This window comes from Branchiostoma lanceolatum, chromosome 8 (assembly GCF_035083965.1).
Source record: "Branchiostoma lanceolatum isolate klBraLanc5 chromosome 8, klBraLanc5.hap2, whole genome shotgun sequence".
NCBI classification, from domain to species: Eukaryota; Metazoa; Chordata; class Leptocardii; order Amphioxiformes; family Branchiostomatidae; genus Branchiostoma; species Branchiostoma lanceolatum.
The window spans coordinates 5,790,910-5,811,009 of record NC_089729.1 but is presented as its reverse complement, the minus strand read 5'-3'; the positions used below and the strand labels follow the sequence as shown (position 1 = coordinate 5,811,009).

At 42.0% G+C, this 20,100-nt stretch overlaps 3 protein-coding genes across 5 annotated transcripts in view; 1 reads left to right on the top strand and 2 right to left on the bottom strand.

The window, feature by feature from the left end:
• Positions 1 to 9,844, bottom strand: part of LOC136440872 (myocardin-related transcription factor B-like) — a 76,818-nt gene extending 66,974 nt beyond the window's left edge. For all 3 annotated transcript variants that reach the window (XM_066437023.1, XM_066437024.1, XM_066437025.1), the window contains exon 1: positions 9,735 to 9,844. The gene's annotated coding sequence lies outside the window, so the exon portion shown is untranslated. The remainder of the gene's footprint in view (positions 1 to 9,734) is intronic.
• A 1,796-nt stretch (positions 9,845 to 11,640) lies between these two features.
• On the bottom strand, positions 11,641 to 13,148 carry LOC136440771 (tubulin beta chain-like). Its single transcript, XM_066436882.1, has one exon. It carries the CDS (start codon positions 13,009 to 13,011, stop codon positions 11,656 to 11,658), a length of 1,356 nt encoding a protein of 451 aa, XP_066292979.1. The 5' UTR covers positions 13,012 to 13,148; the 3' UTR covers positions 11,641 to 11,655.
• A 1,370-nt stretch (positions 13,149 to 14,518) lies between these two features.
• LOC136440891 (ubiquitin-conjugating enzyme E2 S) lies at positions 14,519 to 18,637 on the top strand. The gene is made up of 3 exons (XM_066437051.1): positions 14,519 to 14,669; positions 16,948 to 17,095; positions 17,531 to 18,637. Exons 1-3 carry the CDS (start codon positions 14,661 to 14,663, stop codon positions 18,013 to 18,015), a joined length of 642 nt encoding a protein of 213 aa, XP_066293148.1. The 5' UTR covers positions 14,519 to 14,660; the 3' UTR covers positions 18,016 to 18,637.
• The last annotated feature ends 1,463 nt before the right edge of the window (positions 18,638 to 20,100 follow it).

The following is a 20,100-nucleotide window of genomic DNA, read 5'->3' as shown; positions in this document are numbered from 1 at the left end:
ATGGCGGACCCATCATTGTGTAGAGGTAGATCTACCAAGCCACTAAACTTTCTGTCTGGTCGTTTGCATTAACAAGTGACCTGTTGCAGGTAAAAAGTCACAGACAGCAAATAAAGGTCTCCATTCAATTGCTACATTCTTGACAGCTTGCCACCAGAGCACTCTCAAGAGAGAAGAAAGGTCTCTGCTTGAAGGTGCTTCCAAAGGAAAATCCATTCGATGTTTCTCATCAACATTTACCACACCTGGTGCCCCGAAGCCGTTAATTAAAATAATTAGCTATTGACCCATCAAAGACAACTGTACAGGTTATTGATTGGTTGATGATTAATGATTGAAAACATGTTCATCTCCTACGAGTTTCTAGGAAATATCAATCATGGTCTATCAGTCACCCTTGTTAGAGTGGAACCTGTCAGGCAAATATAATGAAGCAGGAAGGAATTACCATTAGGCCACACCAATTTTATTTGTTACTTCCTGGATTTTTTTCAGAAAAAATTGGAGCAAGAAACAGGGCGAAAAAAAATTTAAAAAAAAATTTTGCCAATAGTCTGGGGTGAAGATAAAGGTTTACATAACATAAAGAATATGAGGATTATCAAGTTTCAGCTTTGTATGGCTCATTTTATGCAATGCACCCCTTTCTTTGATCTAGTACTATAATTTCAGTAACAAAATTACCTTTTGCCATGTAATACATGTATATGGATTGATATTGAGAAATAGTTTTAATAAATGAAAAATCATAACTTATGATCAATGTGACCAGAATTTGTAGGTACATGTATGTGCAGGCCTTTGTGGGGGCTATTGAGTTTTACAACTGAACAGATAGTAAAACTGGGAGATAAAATTTGTGAATGGGAATAGTGACCAAATTTTTTTTTTCAAAATGGGAAAAACAGGACAGGCTATTCCGAGAAGCAACAGAATAAATTGGCGTGGCCTTACTTTGAGGAGTGAGGACCTGCCAAATAAATCAACCTGCACTGGTCATACAGGACTAGTTTTCAGAAATTTTGAAGGAGAACTTATTTCAAAATTGGGCGTCAGAAGGATGACGGCGGAGACACAACGATCTACCGGTTCCGACCTTTCATTCAAAAGTCTTCATCAGAATGACATTTATTAATCATTAATAATGACATTGTTTCGTTCTTCTATCAAATAGACCACATATGAGTCTTTTTTTCTCTGAAATTCAAGGGTACATACTGAAAAACATGCCGGTGTGATATTCCTATACCTCAGCCCTCTTAAGCTTGCTATGTGTGTATACTATAGAGAGTCTCAGCGTCTTTAGTCATAATAATGCTTGGCAGGTTGTCAAGGTACAATGCTTCACACCCCCAGGCTTTCACAGCTTTCTACTTGGCATGGATGAAATTTAGCAGGGATTTCAAATTTTGCATATGTTTAAGCTAATACGAAAAACTAATTTCCAACATGATTTCTTGTCCTTTAGTCACTGACGAAAGACAGCGGATGCTGTCTGAAAGTCCGTTTCAAAATTTTACCCAGTTGCTTGAGTAACTGTTTTTGTTGCCGATTTTCTTATGCAACTTTATAAAAGATAACATATATAATTACAAGCAATGAAGATGATTATGGATGATAAAATTGGGCACTGCTGAGACCAAAATTGGCACCAATATTAATGCTGTAGTAACATGATATGATATCATCAGTACCGTTTGGCTATGGGAATCAAGCACTCAACATGACAAAAATTGTGGTAGACGACTTGTGAAACCTGGGAACCTCATAAAGTTATCTGTCCCAAGATATTACATTACTATGTTATGGCCCTAGAATATGAAAAAAAATTATGACGGCTATCCGTTACACTCAGTGCCCAACATGTACAACTGGCAACTTCAGCTGTTACAATATACATACAAATCCACCTAGAACTACAGGCACTGACAGAACCCCCAATAAAATTGGCCATTGAACAGCCCTTTCTAATAGACCCCGTTCATACTAAGCAGCGCAAGTCGCCCGAATCGCCGAAATCGCCAAAGCCGCATTCCTTCACACAAGGGGTTGAACGAGCGCGAGTTGTAAAATTGCTACTTCCTCATACACGCTCTTGTTCCGGCGGGATCATCTGTATCCCCACATCCCCGAAGATGGCCATGACCACGCGTGTCTCTTCGTCATCCCAGAGGCCAAAATCGCCCAATTCTGCCATATTTCCGCGAAATATTCCAACAAGCTATCGTAATCGAATTATCGTATTATGGCGGCAAACAAACGGAAATCAAGGCTGACGTCGCATATGACCCCTTGAACCATGTCCGGGTAAATTTGCAAAGCAATGCGCCCGATGCGCATCGAGCTACTTGGAGCGTTCATACTAAGCGGGAATGCGGCCAAGTCAGTAGTAGTCAACCTCCCGCAGGTAGATTCGCTGCGTTGCGCATCGGGCGATTTCACATGCGAATTGGAGCGTTCATACTAGGCCGCAGCAATGCGGCTTCGGCGATTTCAGCGATTCGAGCGACTTGGCCGACTTAGTATGAACGGGGTCATAGCCTCTGGCTAGATGAGTAGCCCTGGATATATTTTTTTATATGGCCTAATAGATAAAATAAAATCAAAACAGACCTTCCTTTGAACTACAGGAAGTGCCTTTAATCTATCCTTCCAAAAAAGCACTCCAAACTGCAGAACTTACAATTAGTTGACCTAAAGGAAAATCAAAGGAGGATCCAAGATTCCATATTCCATGATCAGATGGTAGCCTGAAATTCAGCCAAATTACTAGTACTTCTAGGAGGCAGTCAATGTTAACTGTTGGAGTGAACTGGAATTTTCAGTCCATATTAGAAGAAGATTCCTGTGAGACATGATTTGAATAAGTGACATCTTTCGCAAAATCAACATGGATCTACTGCTTCTGTAAGACTTTTCCTACTAGTATATCAGTAGGCACTGGGTGGAAATACTGGAATGATCTTCATCGTTCCATTTCTTTCCATTTCGTTCCGTTTCGTTCCATTTCGTTCCATTTCGTACTTTCTGGGGACCGAGTATATCAGTAGGCACTGGGTGGAAATACTGGAATGATCTTCATCAGTCATCTTAGAACTGCAGCATTGCCTCCAGGAAAACTGTCTCCCCTGCCATGTTCACTCCAGTTTACAACTACATTTAAATTTAAAGACAAGGAGTCCTATTACTTCTCACTAGGTCATCAGTCATCTTAGAACTGCAGCATTGCCTCCAGGAAAACTGTCTCCCCTGCCATGTTCACTCCAGTTTACAACTACATTTAAAGGCAAGGAGTCCCATTACTTCTCACTAGGACTGCATGTACATCACCTACTTTAACACTCCTGTCTAAGATGTTCATGAGAGCATTCCTGCTATCCCCTTGTCTTGTGTGATGTCTCACCTTAGCCAGGACCAGCCAAGTGATTTGTTATAGCCCAGCTCGCCTCCTACCTTCTAGCGGCTTCTGCCATCCCGGGGTTAAGTTTTCCTGCGGATTGACGTCAAACATGCCATATTGCCATGGCGATACGGAGATCCACTGGAGTAGAACAGGTAGTGGCAAATGGTTCTGAAAGCCTTCACAGATCTTGTGGAAGTTATAATATTATTCATTCAGGCTAACAAATGCACCCAAGGCTTTGCATGTACAATCAGAAACACCTGTGAATCTAACAAGTTGTACAGTATTTGCATCTTACATATGGGGCCTACATGCCCCTTTTCCATAAGGCATAGGCAATACATTTCAATTTCCTCAGGAAATTGAAATATCTTGCCTATGCTTCACGGGACATTTTCCTGTATTTCAAAGGGAAAGCTTTCTTATTCACATAATTCATTGTGATGTGACATATTTTGCGTGATTGACTTCGAAGGGCTTCTCCTCAATTCAGTGTAATAAAGCATTGTCGGGACTCTCATACAGAGCCCCTTGCATCAGGCTCAGCTCAGTGTGGGATGTATCTCAGGTTCAGACTCACACTACAACATTTGACTATTACCATCGGATCCACCGTTTCCTAAAACAACCAGGAAAAAGATACACTGCAAGGTGATCACACACATTTTCAGTCTATCACTCAGTCCAACAGCATCAAACATGGCATCTAACTACATTGTAAGTATATGGCCTCCACAATTATACCACCATATCGAGAGGACACACTTTGACTATAAAAATCTTACCTGTTATGCTCAGTTATCCCCAATAGACCAGCACGTTAAAAAAACAGTACATCACTGTCTTGCCAACACTACCATCTAATATGTGCTGCCTGGCAGTCTGCATTGCGTCTTTCATCACACGCCTACCTCAATAGTGTCTGCTGTGTCTTGCAAAAGAAGTAAGCATAGAAGATTTACGTCTTACCTCTCAAACACAGCAATACAAAAATAAGAACAGCTTCTTTCCCCAGGGCCAACTTCACCTTTCAATAACCTTTGCTTGAAGATTTATTGTATTAGAATCTATTTCTAGTAAGACACCCTTCAGGCAAGACATTGGTTTTGAAAACAACTATAAGACTTGTGAAGTTCAAACGTCTGGGAAGGTCTGTTACATTGCAGCTGTTTAGTGTTTAGTGTATTGTCACCTCCCATTGTACGTCACGTATGTTTTGAGCCATGATTGGGTAGATATTGACCGTGCTTTTGCTCAACATGACAAGTTTCCATGTAACATGTAATGCTTGGCTGGAGGTCCACCTCAGTCAGTATTTAAATGTTTGTGACAGGAAAGGTTACACTTTAAACACTGTAAGTTAAGGGGTCATTTTCCAAAGGGTTGGATACAGCAAACAATGTATGGTAACAAGGAATCTTTTGATGCAACTCCCTCCATTCAAATAACAACAAAAAATCAAGCATTTTACGGTCTGGTAATTATGGAAATGACGATAATGATATAGCAAAAGATGATACTATTCAGTATTTACAAAGACCAACATTTCAAATGGATCAGTCACCACATCATAATGAACATTTCTTACTTATACTGTAAGTCTTGAAATATTTACGGCGGTTTTATTTTCACGTTTTCTTTTCAGTGAATGGGATATCACGAATATGCATCTCCAATGTATATGCATTACTACTGTACCACAGTTCAACTACGATCATATAAAACACTGCAAAAAATGTATTTCCCTTTCTACTGCGAAATTAAATCCCCTAAAAAATAAATTACTTTACAGTGTATATAGGTGCAAATACGCATCATTTCTAATTTTGAAAACCAACCCATGCAGATCAATGGAATGTTCCACAAACTCTTCTACATCTAATAGTATGCCACATTTACATGTACGGTATATGGAATGAACGTCTATACACACATTGTGTTACCTTTTGGGAATTACCTTTACCGACCAACCTAACTCTAATAGTGTGAACTTTTCAAATGAGCCAGAAAGTCTGAAATCCAGCCAGACCACAATGAAGGAATGCCGGCAAAGCACTCTAATGAGAGACCTGAAGTTCAAACATCTTCAATCTTGCCTTTCACGAAAACAATGTCACGCTAACAGCCGGATTTCAGGTATGAGTCACAGACAGACGTCTCCAGGTCCAAGTTCTTGTGACGTGACCTTGCCATTGCCAAGTTCAGAAGCTGTGTATACATCCTGAGCCCACCTGTTTTGTACATACTGTTTGCTGAGAAACCTGGCAGTGACAGCGGTTGGTCCATCAGTATTAATCCAATTACCGGTGGCTCCACTAACCACCACCTGTACTGTGTCTGTCTGCTCACTGCGCAGGCGAAGCTGGCATGATATACTTCCTACCCTACAGGACAATGTCTCTTTGCCATTAACATGTTATCCAAAAACATGGCCCATCTTCTTGTTTGTCAAAATCCTGCTGACCCATTTCTGCCAACATATCTTCAGATAAGATTAGTGAGATATGACATCAGCGTAAACAAAACTGTTGCACTTTCTCCCAACCCTGGGGCTATTCCATTCAAAATACAAGGGGCTTCCAAGCTGAATTTTTTAATGAAAAGGTGGGGGGGGGGATAAAAAACGATTTCATATGTAGATGATCTGAAGGAAAGAGAGGGTCGAAAACTTTCCTGATCCCCCTACAACTTTTTTTTCATTATGACAGCTCTTACCTGTCTAGCGTTAAGTAAGTAAATCGCCTCTAATCACACCCAGTATACCTGAAATAAAGCAGGTTAAAGGCTTGTTTATGTTTTCCACAGGAATTTGGACAGAACTGTCCAACTATGTTGGATTCTTAGTTACAGGGAGTATAAATGACGAATATGTGTGCCAAAAAAAACACAGCCAGGTTTTCTACAGACAATTGTGATTTACCAACCTGTATCCCAACTGTTCGTTGTGACTTACTCAATCAAACTTTTTTAAAATATCAGAACAAGATGATGCCAGAACAATACGTTTTATCATTACAATGTAAAATAGATTTGACAAAAGATGTCTAGTGGGGAAATATGTGACGTTTCCAATAATAATTTTCATGGACATGTAATACATGTTTTTCTTCCACTCAGACCATGATAAAAAAACTTTGGTGTGACTAACAATGCAAGGTATGCCATGGACTGCCATGGCCATGAAGTTCATTTACCCCAGGGAGGAATTATCTTGACGAATCACAGTCCCCAAGCTGTCAACAGGAAAAACCAAATAACCTGATAATACTGATTTGACTTTTTACCTACTGGGCACACAACTCTGTCATTCATGATTTAATGTCTCAATATAATCTTCTTTATGCAAATACAAGTATCCAGTGATAAACCATAGAAACATGTTTAAATTGTTACCTTGACCGATCTTCCTGTGCCTGTGATGACCTACCAGGGATGTAACAATTCCAGGATGAAGTTATCAAAATCAAGGTTACACTCAAGAACATAAAGAAAGTATTCTTTGACAATTGCTAGCCATTGTTGAAAAAAAAACTGTTCGGTGAAGAATTTAAGACATGTTTTTCTTGTGCATACCCACCTACCTGGAATCACATGCATCAAGGACATTATAATCTTATAATATGTCCTTGTATGAATGTATGACTTTTACTTTGAGGTATTCTGTCTACACAGTGAGCTTAAAAAGATGAAAAAGATGTTTTCCATGACACAGTTAGAAAGTGTGCTTTTTGTTGTCTTGACCCTTGACCTCCAACTGGGCCTCTGGAGAGAACAGCTACAGTGAGGTCAATGGGCTAAATAAAGTCTGGACTTACAACAACTGTTTTATCCAACACAAACTTCTAAAGACTGACATCCAGAGTGAAAAACATACAATAATCATTTCAAGTATTCGGTATTCACTACAACAATGTAAGTTCATCCCCTTTTTTTCCAACTGTCATTGGAGTTTATAGGTATCACCCTTTTCCTTATTTTCAATTTCCAGAAATGACCCACAACAATTTACTTTCACTTCACTACTTTACTGTGCAGACAATAGAGCACTTCATATATGAATCCTAAAATGTATTCATCAACAGATACATGTACATTTAAACCAGTCAGTAACCTCCACACATGAAGTGACTTACTGAACATATCTTACTACCTATAATACTAATGCTGAGCAGAAGGGGGTCAAAGATCTGGCTGGTCGCCTGCCCTGATTCCATCACTGATCAACACAAGTTATGAATTTCTGTGAATGATTTGACAAAACCCAGATACTGCAGCATGTCTTAGACAAGATACTAGAGACAGTTGGAAACAATTACTGCATGGTGAAGAAAAGGTTCTCTTGGCAGATGAGTTACAAGTAGTTGGGGCATAGCCTTCAGGGATGATACAAAAAATGTACACATGTATATGTACTATGATTATGTAGTAGCATTGCAATTATGCATTCTGCTTACACATACCATTGCTGCCGCTATGATATATCATGACCTGTGTATGGCATGTCTGAAAAGCCCCAAAGCCATTCAAGCCAGCAGACTGAGGCATTTCCCATGCCCTTAAATGATATTGAGGTGAAGTATAAAATGCATCACATCGGGAAGAATTACCAATAAAATGGTATCACATCACTGTCATGACTGTATGGTAACATTGACCATATTCCATGATGTAAGTTTATAACTCTGACATTTATAGTCTGAGAACCAGTCTTGATGATGCAATCTTCCGTGGTCTGCTCTCACGGTTGTTCCTCTGCTGCACTGGTAGGGGAGAGGCTATCTCATGTACAGGCCCATGCAAATAGCCAAACATGGCTGACTTTTACTCCTAGGCTACAAATTACAGCCAGTGTGGTGAGAGCAAAGTCAAAGATATGATAAAATCGGCAGGAAATTTACCAATTTGTATCAATCCTATAAACATACAACTGATAGTGATACACATTGACCAATATTCCCAATAAATTTACAAATTCTTGTTTATACCGGTAATGTAGACATTTCAGGTACAACTCATTCTATTTGCTACATTTGTGAATGGATAATATTCCAATCAAAATCCCCTTTCAAGTTCCTTCATTGCCAAGTGCATATGCACCTGCTATTGGGAAGTATAAATAATAGTGATATGGGGATATCTGGGGAATTCCCTTGTGTCCAGCATTACATCATGGTTAACCTAAGGTTTCTGTCGCTTTCTATTTACACTTAGTTAAAACTTTTGTGCTTTGTGTGGTAAATACTGTGCTATAAACCCCCAAACAATGACCATATTGTTCTCAAACAGCCTGGATAATGTGAAATACATTTAGCAAAGTTTAGTGAACTGGATGTCGGAAGAACCAGGCAATGACACCTGGATTATGTCTTCAAAGGCTGGCCACATTCCTTGGCCTTGAATAATACTGGGTTCTACAGACCTATGAAGAGGCCTGTTCTTTATATAGTACTTGATACAGGTAAATATTTGTCGGAGGTTACATAATGTCAGACACTGGCTAACTGCAAATAACGTAAAACTTTAAAGGGGAAAAGAACACAGTATCGACTTGGTGGGGTTTCATAACACCAAACAGCCAGGGGTGTAGGCCTGCATTCCCAAGGTAAATTCTACTTATAAATAACAATATAATGATCTGGTACCAAAACAATGCACATGTAATCTACACTAATCAAATCAACCTGTTAATTGTGTTATGTAAATTAGACAATAAAGGATCAGGCGAGGACAAACATTTCAATGAACCTGCCGGACCGCAATGTGTTTTGCAGTGGGGGGAATTGTGTTCGGGGTTGGGGGGAGGGGGACAGGAAACGGAAGGGAACAGGTTCCTCAAAATATCCCGTGCTCATGGCTGCCACTGGTTTTGGGACGGGGATATCCGATCCATCCCGACTCGGAACGCGATCGCTGCAACCTGTCATCGGAGGAGTCGGTGCATTAACAAGTACAAACCTTCTGTTAGTGTTATAGAACATTAACGGATGTAATCATCTCTTCAAAGTCTTGCTGCATTCACAAAGAAAGACCACCTTTGGGGCAGTTTAGAGGCAATATCCGCAGACTGCTGAGCGCCTGTCCATCCTGCTGACACAGCTGAGGTTGCTTTATTTTCGCCCACCCCCCTGATCCGATCCCAGAGCGGAGCTGACATGACAAGTGGGGACACAGGGAACTGCACCGTACTGGGTTAGCCCACTTGTCCGCCGCCTTCCTGGCCATCGCGCGGCGTACACACCACTCACAGGGCATCTAGACCTTGGCAAAATTCTCATTAAATGTGTCAGAAGCCAGAGAATCTTCAAGGGGGCAATCAAATTGGCATACTCACCGGTGTTCGACAGGGAAGGCGCTCCCACTCGCTAGCTCTCTTCCGCTCACAAACAGGGTCGCCATTACAAGTGCCCGGATGCCGTATGACGTCACGAGACGAGAATGCGGTAAACCGGAAGTGAACAGATGTAGTTCTCCAACTTCACACTTTCAAAACAAACTTTGACAACATGTGTGCAATGCTCCGCTGAAATCCAGCTATTTGGGACGGTGGGCACAAAACTAACTCAGGGACAACACTTGCACCTCTCCATTTTCAAAAGCGGAGAAATTGTTGTGGAGTGACACAACCCCATATTTCCCTTGCATGATCCTAACATCTGCTAACACCTGTCTTGCAACTTAAGCTACGACGGAGAACTTGATTCGTTACCTTTTGTGGTGCAGCTCTCAACATTTGTTTTTATTGTAGAGAAAAACTAACGACCATTAGCCCATGGGACTCTGTAACGACGGATGTTTCCCATGGGCACTTTTTCCCCGGTGCCGGGTCCCTCACTTTGACGTAACCTTATACCTTCAAAAGCTATTTTCAAATCTCTACTGTATCACAAAAAAAACATTGTATTTAGAAGTTCCGTGCTGCAAATAAAGGGGATTAAAATAACGACATGTTGAATGGATTTTGAAATCCCGGCGAAAAGAGTCAGAGGCGCCAAACATCGGCAGGGAGGCCTGACCTTGCATACGGCAAGGTGGGACAGCGGTGACATGCATGGCTCAACTATTTGGCCTCGGGTACGGACATCGTGAAAATATTTTCCTCTACGTGCCCAAAAAGTATAAATACTTGTATCCTCTCTCACAGCCAAGTGTTTGGACATTCGGTTTTAAGGAATGAGATTGGCGCATATAGAAACTGGCAATCTGACCTGACGGCTTCGGAGATGTGTTGATGTTGGTGAATGTACATTTATCTCATATCAGTCATGGTCAAAAACCAGAGCTAATTTCTCATAATCAAAGACTTCTTCATTTCAAACATCTCTCTTGCTTTTATTCCGGTCTGGTATAAGAACCCCATGCAAAACACAAAAAGCGTTAGATTGCAAATAGAAGGACGCATTCGTACAGTATAACTCTTGATAACAAATTGGCGATATCTTTTCAATCTGCTAAGATAGAAAAGCTTGCTTGTCCACATTCCTCCCATACCCAAATCCGGCCATCCGGTACACGGTAAGGAGAATAAGTAAACCAAATCCTTAGAACGGCTGCAGGTATCCTGTTTACATCGAACATTTTTCTACAAATGTGTCATTCCTGGGTCACATGAAACATCGCTTTATTGTGGTGCTGGTAACGTCACCGACTCAGAACATATCAGAGACTCAATCCAAAGCTGAGATCGACATGCACAGTGATCACCGTTGAAATAAAAATTATCACTCAATTAAGGAGAGTGAGTCTCCTCTATAATATACTAGCTCTCCATAAACTTCTAGTAGACAGAACACCCTAGATTGCAACTTACAACCGACAGTCAACTTTCCATGTGCACGTTTGCAAAGCAGCATCGTAGTTACAGCTGCGTTTCACCGCGCTCTCCATATCGAAGACACAGATGAAACTCGAAACCTCACTACGATTGCCGGTTAGCTTTTGATTAAACATATAATACATGATGAATAATTTGAAACTATATATGTTAAGTGAACTTAAGCTTATACCTTCATATCATAGCGCAGGGACATTCATGCTGTTGCACGTCAATGACGTTTTAAAATGCTGTTTTCACTAAACTTTAGTGTCCTGAAAGGATTTTCAAGAAAGCCATGCTTTATTTCTTGAGGAAAACGTGTGTACACGGATTTGTTATACAATGTATATCATAAGCTATAACGTCAATGCTAATATGGTATGACTGGGAGGAGGCTTATGAAAGCTCATCCTCAATCAACCTCCACTGCGTGGTGGGCTCAGTATGCATATGTCTCCTCAGCATCCTCCCCATCCTCTTCCTCGTCGAACTCCCTCTCCTCTTCGGCGGTGGCGTCCTGGTACTGCTGGTACTCTGACACCAGGTCGTTCATGTTGGACTCGGCCTCGGTGAACTCCATCTCATCCATACCCTCGCCGGTGTACCAATGCAAGAAGGCCTTGCGGCGGAACATGGCGGTGAACTGCTCGGAGATGCGCTTAAACAGCTCCTGGATGGCGGTGCTGTTGCCAATGAAGGTGGAAGACATCTTCAGGCCACGTGGTGGGATGTCGCACACAGCGGTCTTCACGTTGTTGGGGATCCATTCGACGAAGTAGGTGGAGTTCTTGTTCTGCACGTTCAGCATCTGCTCGTCGACTTCCTTCATAGACATGCGGCCACGGAATATGGCGGCCACGGTCAGGTAGCGGCCGTGACGGGGGTCGCAGGCAGCCATCATGTTCTTGGCGTCGAACATCTGCTTGGTCAGCTCGGGGACGGTCGGGGCGCTGTATTGCTGGTTGCCACGACTGGTCAGGGGCGCGAAGCCAGGCATGAAGAAGTGGAGACGTGGAAAGGGAACCATGTTGACGGCAAGCTTACGGAGATCAGCGTTGAGCTGACCTGGGAACCGCAGGCAGGTGGTTACGCCGCTCATGGTTGCAGACACGAGATGGTTCAGGTCGCCGTACGTCGGGGTTGTGAGCTTGAGGGTACGGAAGCAGATGTCGTACAGGGCCTCGTTGTCGATGCAGTAGGTCTCGTCTGTGTTCTCTACCAGCTGGTGGACTGACAGGGTGGCATTGTAGGGCTCGACGACGGTGTCCGATACCTTGGGGGACGGCACAACAGAGAATGTGCTCATGATTCTGTCGGGGTACTCCTCACGGATCTTGGAGATGAGCAGGGTGCCCATGCCGGAGCCGGTGCCACCGCCCAGGGAGTGAGTCAGCTGGAAGCCCTGCAGGCAGTCACAGCTCTCAGCCTCCTCACGCACAACATCGAGCACCGCGTCTGCCAACTCAGCACCCTCTGTGTAGTGGCCCTTGGCCCAGTTGTTACCAGCACCACTCTGTCCAAAAATGAAGTTGTCTGGTCTGAAGACCTGTCCGAAGGGACCAGACCTGACGGAGTCCATGGTACCCGGCTCCAGGTCCACCAGAACTGCCCTGGGCACATACTTCCCTCCCGTGCCTTCATTGTAGTAGACGTTGATCCTCTCCAACTGAAGATCGGAGTCACCATGGTAGCTGCCGGTGGGGTCAATACCGTGCTCGTCTGAGATTACCTCCCAGAACTTAGCACCGATCTGGTTGCTGCACTGACCAGCCTGCAGATGAACGATTTCACGCATGTTCAATGTTTGGTATTTGTCTGATGACTGCTAGAAAAATGCGATTTACAGGATACTTAGACGGTGCTCATTCGCCGCTTCGAATTTCCTTAGACTGAATGATTGAGATGATATTGAAACGAAATGAAACGTTCTCGAGTTGAAGAACGAATAATAGAATCAGGAATGTAAGTCACGTGAGGTTAAAGTTCGTTTCATCAAGCTCATTGCATCAAGGGCATTATACATGGTTGGCTGCATTTAATTGACCTGCGCTCAAATTTTCCTCTTTTCGCTCTTAATGACGCTTTCAGGTGTTATATTGAACCAATGTCACGAAGAAGCCATCAGGACTAATCTCCAAGCAGATCTATAGGTTGCATAAAGACCGTATCAAACTGGCAGAGGAAGTGCGTTTTGCTATACAAGCTCCTTCTTCCAGTTGGATGCGGTCTTTGCAATCCATTGGGTCTGGTGGGAGACTAATCAGGACTCCAATACTGGCTCATGATACCTAAAGCCTGACTTTTCACCTATACTAAATGTTGCATAAGCTAGTTACATAAGTATGCAAAAGCCTGTCAAGTTGCCTCCATGCAGTGATGACTACCTGAAGCGTATCTTGTCATGCCGTTGACGTGTGCGTGGGTACAGCGTCCCTTTGTCACGTAAAGATCATGTAGCACGTGTTGATATAATTAGATGTACGTATGGCTTTAAGTTCTACATGTCAAAGTCTGATAAGTCTTGTTACTTAACGATTGCAACTTACAAAAGGTGTCCTCAGTAGCGGGGCGTCACATTCTCCTAATACTGTACATGCAACACAGGCACGGCACCTATATGCCTGCACTTCACGCCGTCTCCGCAAGGATTAGCTTCATAGATGCATAGATGACAAACTCTCTTTTCTATACGTTGATGAAGGTTAGACATCCAGGTAATAAGATACGCCAAAAATAATTACTCAAGCAACTGGATAAGATTTTGAAACAGTCAGACGATACTGTCTGAAACGTCTGACTGTTTCAAAATCTTATCCAGTTGCTTGAGTAATTATTTTTGGCGTATCTCTTTTCTATACTCAGTACATGCATAGCGTGTGTGTCCATGCTGAACGCATTTCTTTTTTGCCTCAAGTTTATGTGCTAGCTGCTGCTCGATCCTCGATATGGTGGCTAAAAAAATGCAGAAAATTTCCTATAAATTTGAATGATTTCAGCAGGAGTTTTAATCAGTGGTATTTGGGCCAATTTTTCAAACCATTTGGAGAAACCTTGAGGAGCTCCCTTAAGTCAAAGCCCTGTAGATTTGACATATCAAAGATCAAAATGCAAGTTCCAGATCAAAATCTTTGATATGTTTGAAGAAAGAGTTCAACTTCCAGACAGTAGACCAAGGAGGTTAAAATATTTTAACCTCCTTGGGTAGACCTAGTAGAAATAGATGGTATATCCTGCACCTCCCATTTTAGTGAGTGGTGTCTACCAGACTCCCATCATGCACCATATCATTGAAAACGAGGCTGTTTTCCTCTCATCTGATTGGTCAGTTCGAATCGTCTATTTAGTCTCTGGACAAGCTTCTGGCTTTGCCGATCGTCGCCGCACGAAAAATAGCCAATTTTACCTGTAGACCGTAGACTTCTGGCATTTTCTCACTGTGGTAGTATGTCCGGGGTACGTATGTTATATTTATTCCTTCCTTGTGACTGTTGCGGGTTTAAATTGTGATGGTTTTGGCCTGAAACCGTCGCCGTCTGGGCAGGCGACGAATCAAAACATGGAGGATCCCAACAGTCGCCTAGCTAACGGATATCTAAACATGTCAGAAATGTTGCCGTTATTTTCGTTATCTTCCTCGGCGTCTTATGACTAGAACCTGTATCTACAGTATGCTTAATATTGCCAGATTGTAGAAATACTTGTTCGACCTGTGTGGCTTCTGGAAGAAGGGTTGGTTGTACCCAACGGTTACGGGATGTTTGCAGACGTTGGGATTTGAAAGGGGGAGGGTTTGACTTTGAAAAATCGGGCCAAGAAGAAGATAACTGGCAACAGTCCAGTTTTGTCTCCATCCACAGACGGCGTTCACAGTACCACGCACTGTGGTGAATTTTTAGCCACACTTTCCGTCCCACTGTCCTTATAAATTATACTAAGCCAAATGTGAAGAACGGCCCCCCCGTGTACACTAAATGTCGGGCAGTAACTTTCTAGCGAGGTCCAATCATATGGCTGCTCGCAGGTCACCGAACGTCACCGACAATTAGCCAATGACGGTCGAGTTTTGGGTTGTTAACACCCCTGGTCTTATGTAAATGTCATCAACTCAAACCAAGCGCCTTTGAGTTGTTATTCCCACTACTTCCATACGTATACATCTATCTAGATCTAGATCTATCAGTTTGTAAAGTTAACTTTCACCACCAAAACGCGAAGAGACTGAAGAGATGAAGTTTTACAGCTTCAATGGCGCTGCACTAGCGCTAATAGAGCGGTCATTGCGGGAGGGAATAGATCCCGACGAGAGTGAAAGTCTTCGAGTCGACCCAACATTTCCCACCAAAGCAAGCTCTCAAAGACGGGCCGCGTACAGAAATGGAGGGAAATCAAGTCCAAGCTAGTCTTGGGTCAGGATTTTGTGGCACATTGTGAGGCCCCTAATCACCGACTGCCGGCGAGAGGAGACATTGAAAGGATTTTCCGGCAAAGTCACCTAAGAACGAATCCAGAGTGCGACAGCGACGCGTCTTCGAGTCACCGGCCATGACGCTGGGATGAGCCAGTCCGCCCAGTCGCAGGCATATGGCATTATTCAAAAGAGCCGATAAACCCGCTTTTGTTTATTATATTATGTATTACCTATGCATCTAGTTTTGTTTTTCCTTCGACACTGTATACTTACCTTTGTTTGAATTTATACAGGCGCAGACTATTGTCAGCCAAACACGAAAGCGACATTACTTCCCTGTATTTTCTGATGGCAATAAATGTAAAGTTTTGTATGTCACATTGTCTATCACCAAACATTATTTCCGTACATAAAATTTAAAGAAAATGCATGATACGAAGTGCTACAGCTTAGAACTTTAACCATGCTAAAGATACCAAAATGCTCTCTCCGAAGCGTGGCGTTATGGCTATACTGCATTATCAAATATAAGGCGTTGTGTAGTCAGGTCGTGTCGATGTTTAAAACTTGTTCAGTGCGTAGTTCTGCTCTACATAAGCAGGATTAAAAGTCATGTGCTGCAAGTCACACGTAAAGTTACTTTGTAATGTATTGCCGCTATTAACAATGAACCAGTAATCGACGGACAAAGGGTGTGAAATATTCCTTCTTGCCCATCGCGTGCCAGTAGATTGGCGTTAATTGGCTACTTTGCATTTGAAAGGACCGACTCTGTTGGCCGTCATTGGCTAATTGTCGGTGACGTTCGGTGACCTTCTAACAGCCATTTGATTGGACCTCGCTAGAAATTTACTGACTGTCGTTAAGTGTTAGGCCCCCCCCCCCCCTGATCTCTGCTAGTGTTCACAAGGTGCATCAGCTGACTGAGTTGAGTTATGTTTTCTGAAGCCACTGTGTACCAACTTAGCTTTTCCTGTTGATATCAAATTCAGTTAAGGTGCTACCACAAGTTGGAGTCCATTGATGTTCCAATATCATGGATATATACACTCAATTTACTGCAAAAAAGACCAAACACTGTTTCGTGGTAGGATCGAAAAGGATGCGTTTGCAGTGAAACAAGGGGAGGGGTGTGCACTGAAGACCAGATACATGTTTGTGGTGTGATTACTGTGAAGATTTTGCGATGATAGCAGCCAACATAAAACCACTGCGAATATTCCAGTCCTCGATTTACACAATCACCGAAACTCTCACTTGGATACTAGATTCAGTAGAGAAGGAATCTGCTCTTACCTTCCTGTTTTTCTGTGTCCCTTGCAGAGTTCCAACGTGGAGAACCTGTCACCTCAGATTATCCGGCAGGTGGCAAAAGAAGTGCTCGACCTCGCTAATAACCCGCCTGAAGGGGTGAAGGTGTTTCCTAATGAACAGGACATCACAGATGTACAGGCCACTATTGAAGGCCCGGGTAAGATCCAACGGATAGCTTTTCATAAGGAAACCTTTATTACATGGCTTTGCTGTTTTTGTATATTCTTCAAACTGTATTTTTAAAGGTCTTTGTAGAAAGGTACTACTCATAAACTAATGCTAATGATCTTTTGACAACCCAGTTAAAATACTGTTATAAACGGTCGATGTGATGATGTTATTACATGTTATTAAATCCAGGAAGATGTATCAAAGTCATCAGCAAGTAGACTAACAGAACGGATAGTTTCTATAATTTTCCCATCAAAGGCAGAGCATTTTGCTTCAATATTCCCTGAATAACTGTCCCTCAGCTCCCCATGGCTATACCCCATGGCTTAGCTAGTTAACTTTTCTCAATTTACACTATAAGTGTATTGTAACCTGTATTGTATGCGCATCATCCAACCCAGTATGTGTACATTATTTGCAGGGGGAACTCCATATGAAGGTGGCCAGTTCAAAATTAAATTGTCCCTTGGGAAGGACTTTCCTCAGACTCCTCCCAAGGGATTCTTCTTGACCAAGATTTTCCACCCCAACGTTGCCAAGAATGGAGAGATCTGTGTGAACACGCTGAAGAAAGACTGGAAAGCCGATCTTGGTCTGAAACACATCCTCCTCACCATCAAGTGTCTTCTGATTTATCCAAACCCCGAATCTGCCCTGAACGAAGAAGCCGGGAAGCTGCTCTTGGAACAGTACGACAACTACTCGGAAAGAGCGCGAATGATGACAGAAATTCATGCCAAGTCCACGACAAAGACTGCACCCCCAAAAAGCGAAGACACAAACTGTCCCTCTACCTCAGGAATGCAATCTACCAGTGAAGGGCCGATGGCAAAAAAGCATGCAGGAGACAAGAATGCAGCAGAGAAAAAGAAGAAAGACAAAAAAAGAGCTCTCAGACGTTTGTAGCAGTTTATTTCCATGTTGTATCAGCATGTCTGCTACCTGGTTATGAGAAATACGTAATCATATTCAATTTTGTACCATCATTGTAGGTAACCATTCATCTATCCTCAACACAGCTTTTTTATACAACGCAGAATGACAACTTTTGGTGAAAACTGATGTAATAATTGCTGTATTTACTTAATGTGATCTTTTTTTTATAACTTTCAGTTCAATAATGTGAATCAGAGAAAATGATGGGATACTTTGTTATTATAACTTCAAAGTTACATTCCTTTCCACTTCTCTCTACATAAATTCCCCCTTTTTTTAGTTAAGAATTATCGGCTATAAGTGGCCACTGCTATCATGGAATTATCATTCATTGTTTTTGAAATCAGTGTCATTAGGCCATTCATTTCATTTACTGTGTGATCTGTGTAGGCCAAAATCAAAATTATGTAGAATGTCTGCTTGTAAGTGTGAAAGTGTTAACCTTTTTTTTTCCTGATAGAATCTGCTCTTTTAGTTTTCCTTTATAGAATGTAGTTAGATTAGCAACTTGTCTCGACTCTACAAACAATCCTAGAACAATGGTTGGGAAGTCTGTTGTCATGCAGAAAATCAAATAAAAGTCCAAAAGTTGTTCCAGATCCACTTTTGAAGTTGGCTTAAAACTAGTGGAACATGCTCATTGAGTACATGTCTTTGTAACTGAAAGGTTACTATTGGGGGTAAGACTACCTTACTTTTGTAATACTCCCTGTATTCACCTGGGCCGTGAAAACGTCTGATACGGGTGTTCCGGACTGGTATGTTTTTTTTGGTTGGTATGACATGAATAAAATACAACACAGTGTATTCCGCTTCACCCTCGGTCTCAGCCCTCCCGCAGATCGGCCTACGGCCGTCAGGTGATCCTAACCGCAGTCGGGCTGGTACCTCGGGTGATACGGAATACACCGTGTTGTATTCTACATATCTCATATGGATGAAGTACCTTCATTTTGTAAGAATGGGAAGGATATTACACAGAGTAGACATTTGCAATATTAAATTTAGCTCAGGTGTCAGTTCATAGTCTGTCTGCATTACTGACTGTAGACTAAACAAATGGAGGTAAAAATGAATCATCATGAAACAAATCTGCTAGTTTTGTGCATGCTAAGCAAAGACTTTACCTTTATTCTAAACAAAATTAAAGATACAAGACAATAACCATGACTGCTTTTGGATCCAGTCAATACATTTTACATGTAGTATTATGAGCTATATGACAGCACAGTTTTTGTGTGCAAGTACAGTGTCTGCTGTTAACTCATTGGGGAAGTATGCTAGGTAACAACTAGCTGGGGAGGGGGGGTGCAGACTAAAGAAGTGCAAAGTCACATAAAATCATTTGATCAATAAATCATCTACATCAAGGAACTGGTCAGTCTGTTGCAGTTCAATGTTGCAATACACCATAATTCTCAAGCGGCGGACATGATAGAATGAAAACGAGGCCATGTGGCAAACATTAGACCCATCCTGACTGTTCATTAGCATTTCAACCAATGATAACATGGTAATTAGATAATCGACCAACGAGGAAGTGGCTGCATGTCTGTCAAATACATGTACATTTGTATCTTCATTTTTATGTTTTTATTTTTCATTTCTAAATTTTAAGGGAGGGGGGAAGGACTATGGGATCGGTCAACATGGCTCTAAATTGCTGCACCTTTTCTGTGCATTACAGTTATGATATTGAAATTGGATATTATATTTCAAAACTTAGCGTGATTTGGAAGGAAAACTAGATATGTAGATGATTTTTGTCTCATTGGCCTGGTTTTCATTCTATCATGTCCGCTGCGTGAGACAGACTTTGTACATTCAACTTTCAAGTAAGGTGGATGTACATACTGTCTTGATGAATTGACATGGAAAGACCTCGCTGAAAAGATGATCAACTATTTATAACTTGGCCGCTTTTTCACTAGATTCCAAGACTCTCTTGCAGTATTGAATATGTTTTAGATCAGAATAGGCTGCATTCAATTTTCCCATGCCTTGTGTATGTATGTACAGTATGGTTTATGAAAACCACACCGATCATCTTCATAG

Excerpts from the sequence above, each read along its gene's own strand:
- LOC136440771 (XM_066436882.1), bottom strand. The coding sequence starts at position 13,011 with ATGCGTGAAATCGTTCATCTGCAGGCTGGTCAGTGCAGCAACCAGATC.
- LOC136440891 (XM_066437051.1), top strand. Across the intron at positions 17,096-17,530 it reads GGCCACTATTGAAGGCCCGG|GGGGAACTCCATATGAAGGT; the intron begins GTAAGATCCAAC and ends CATTATTTGCAG.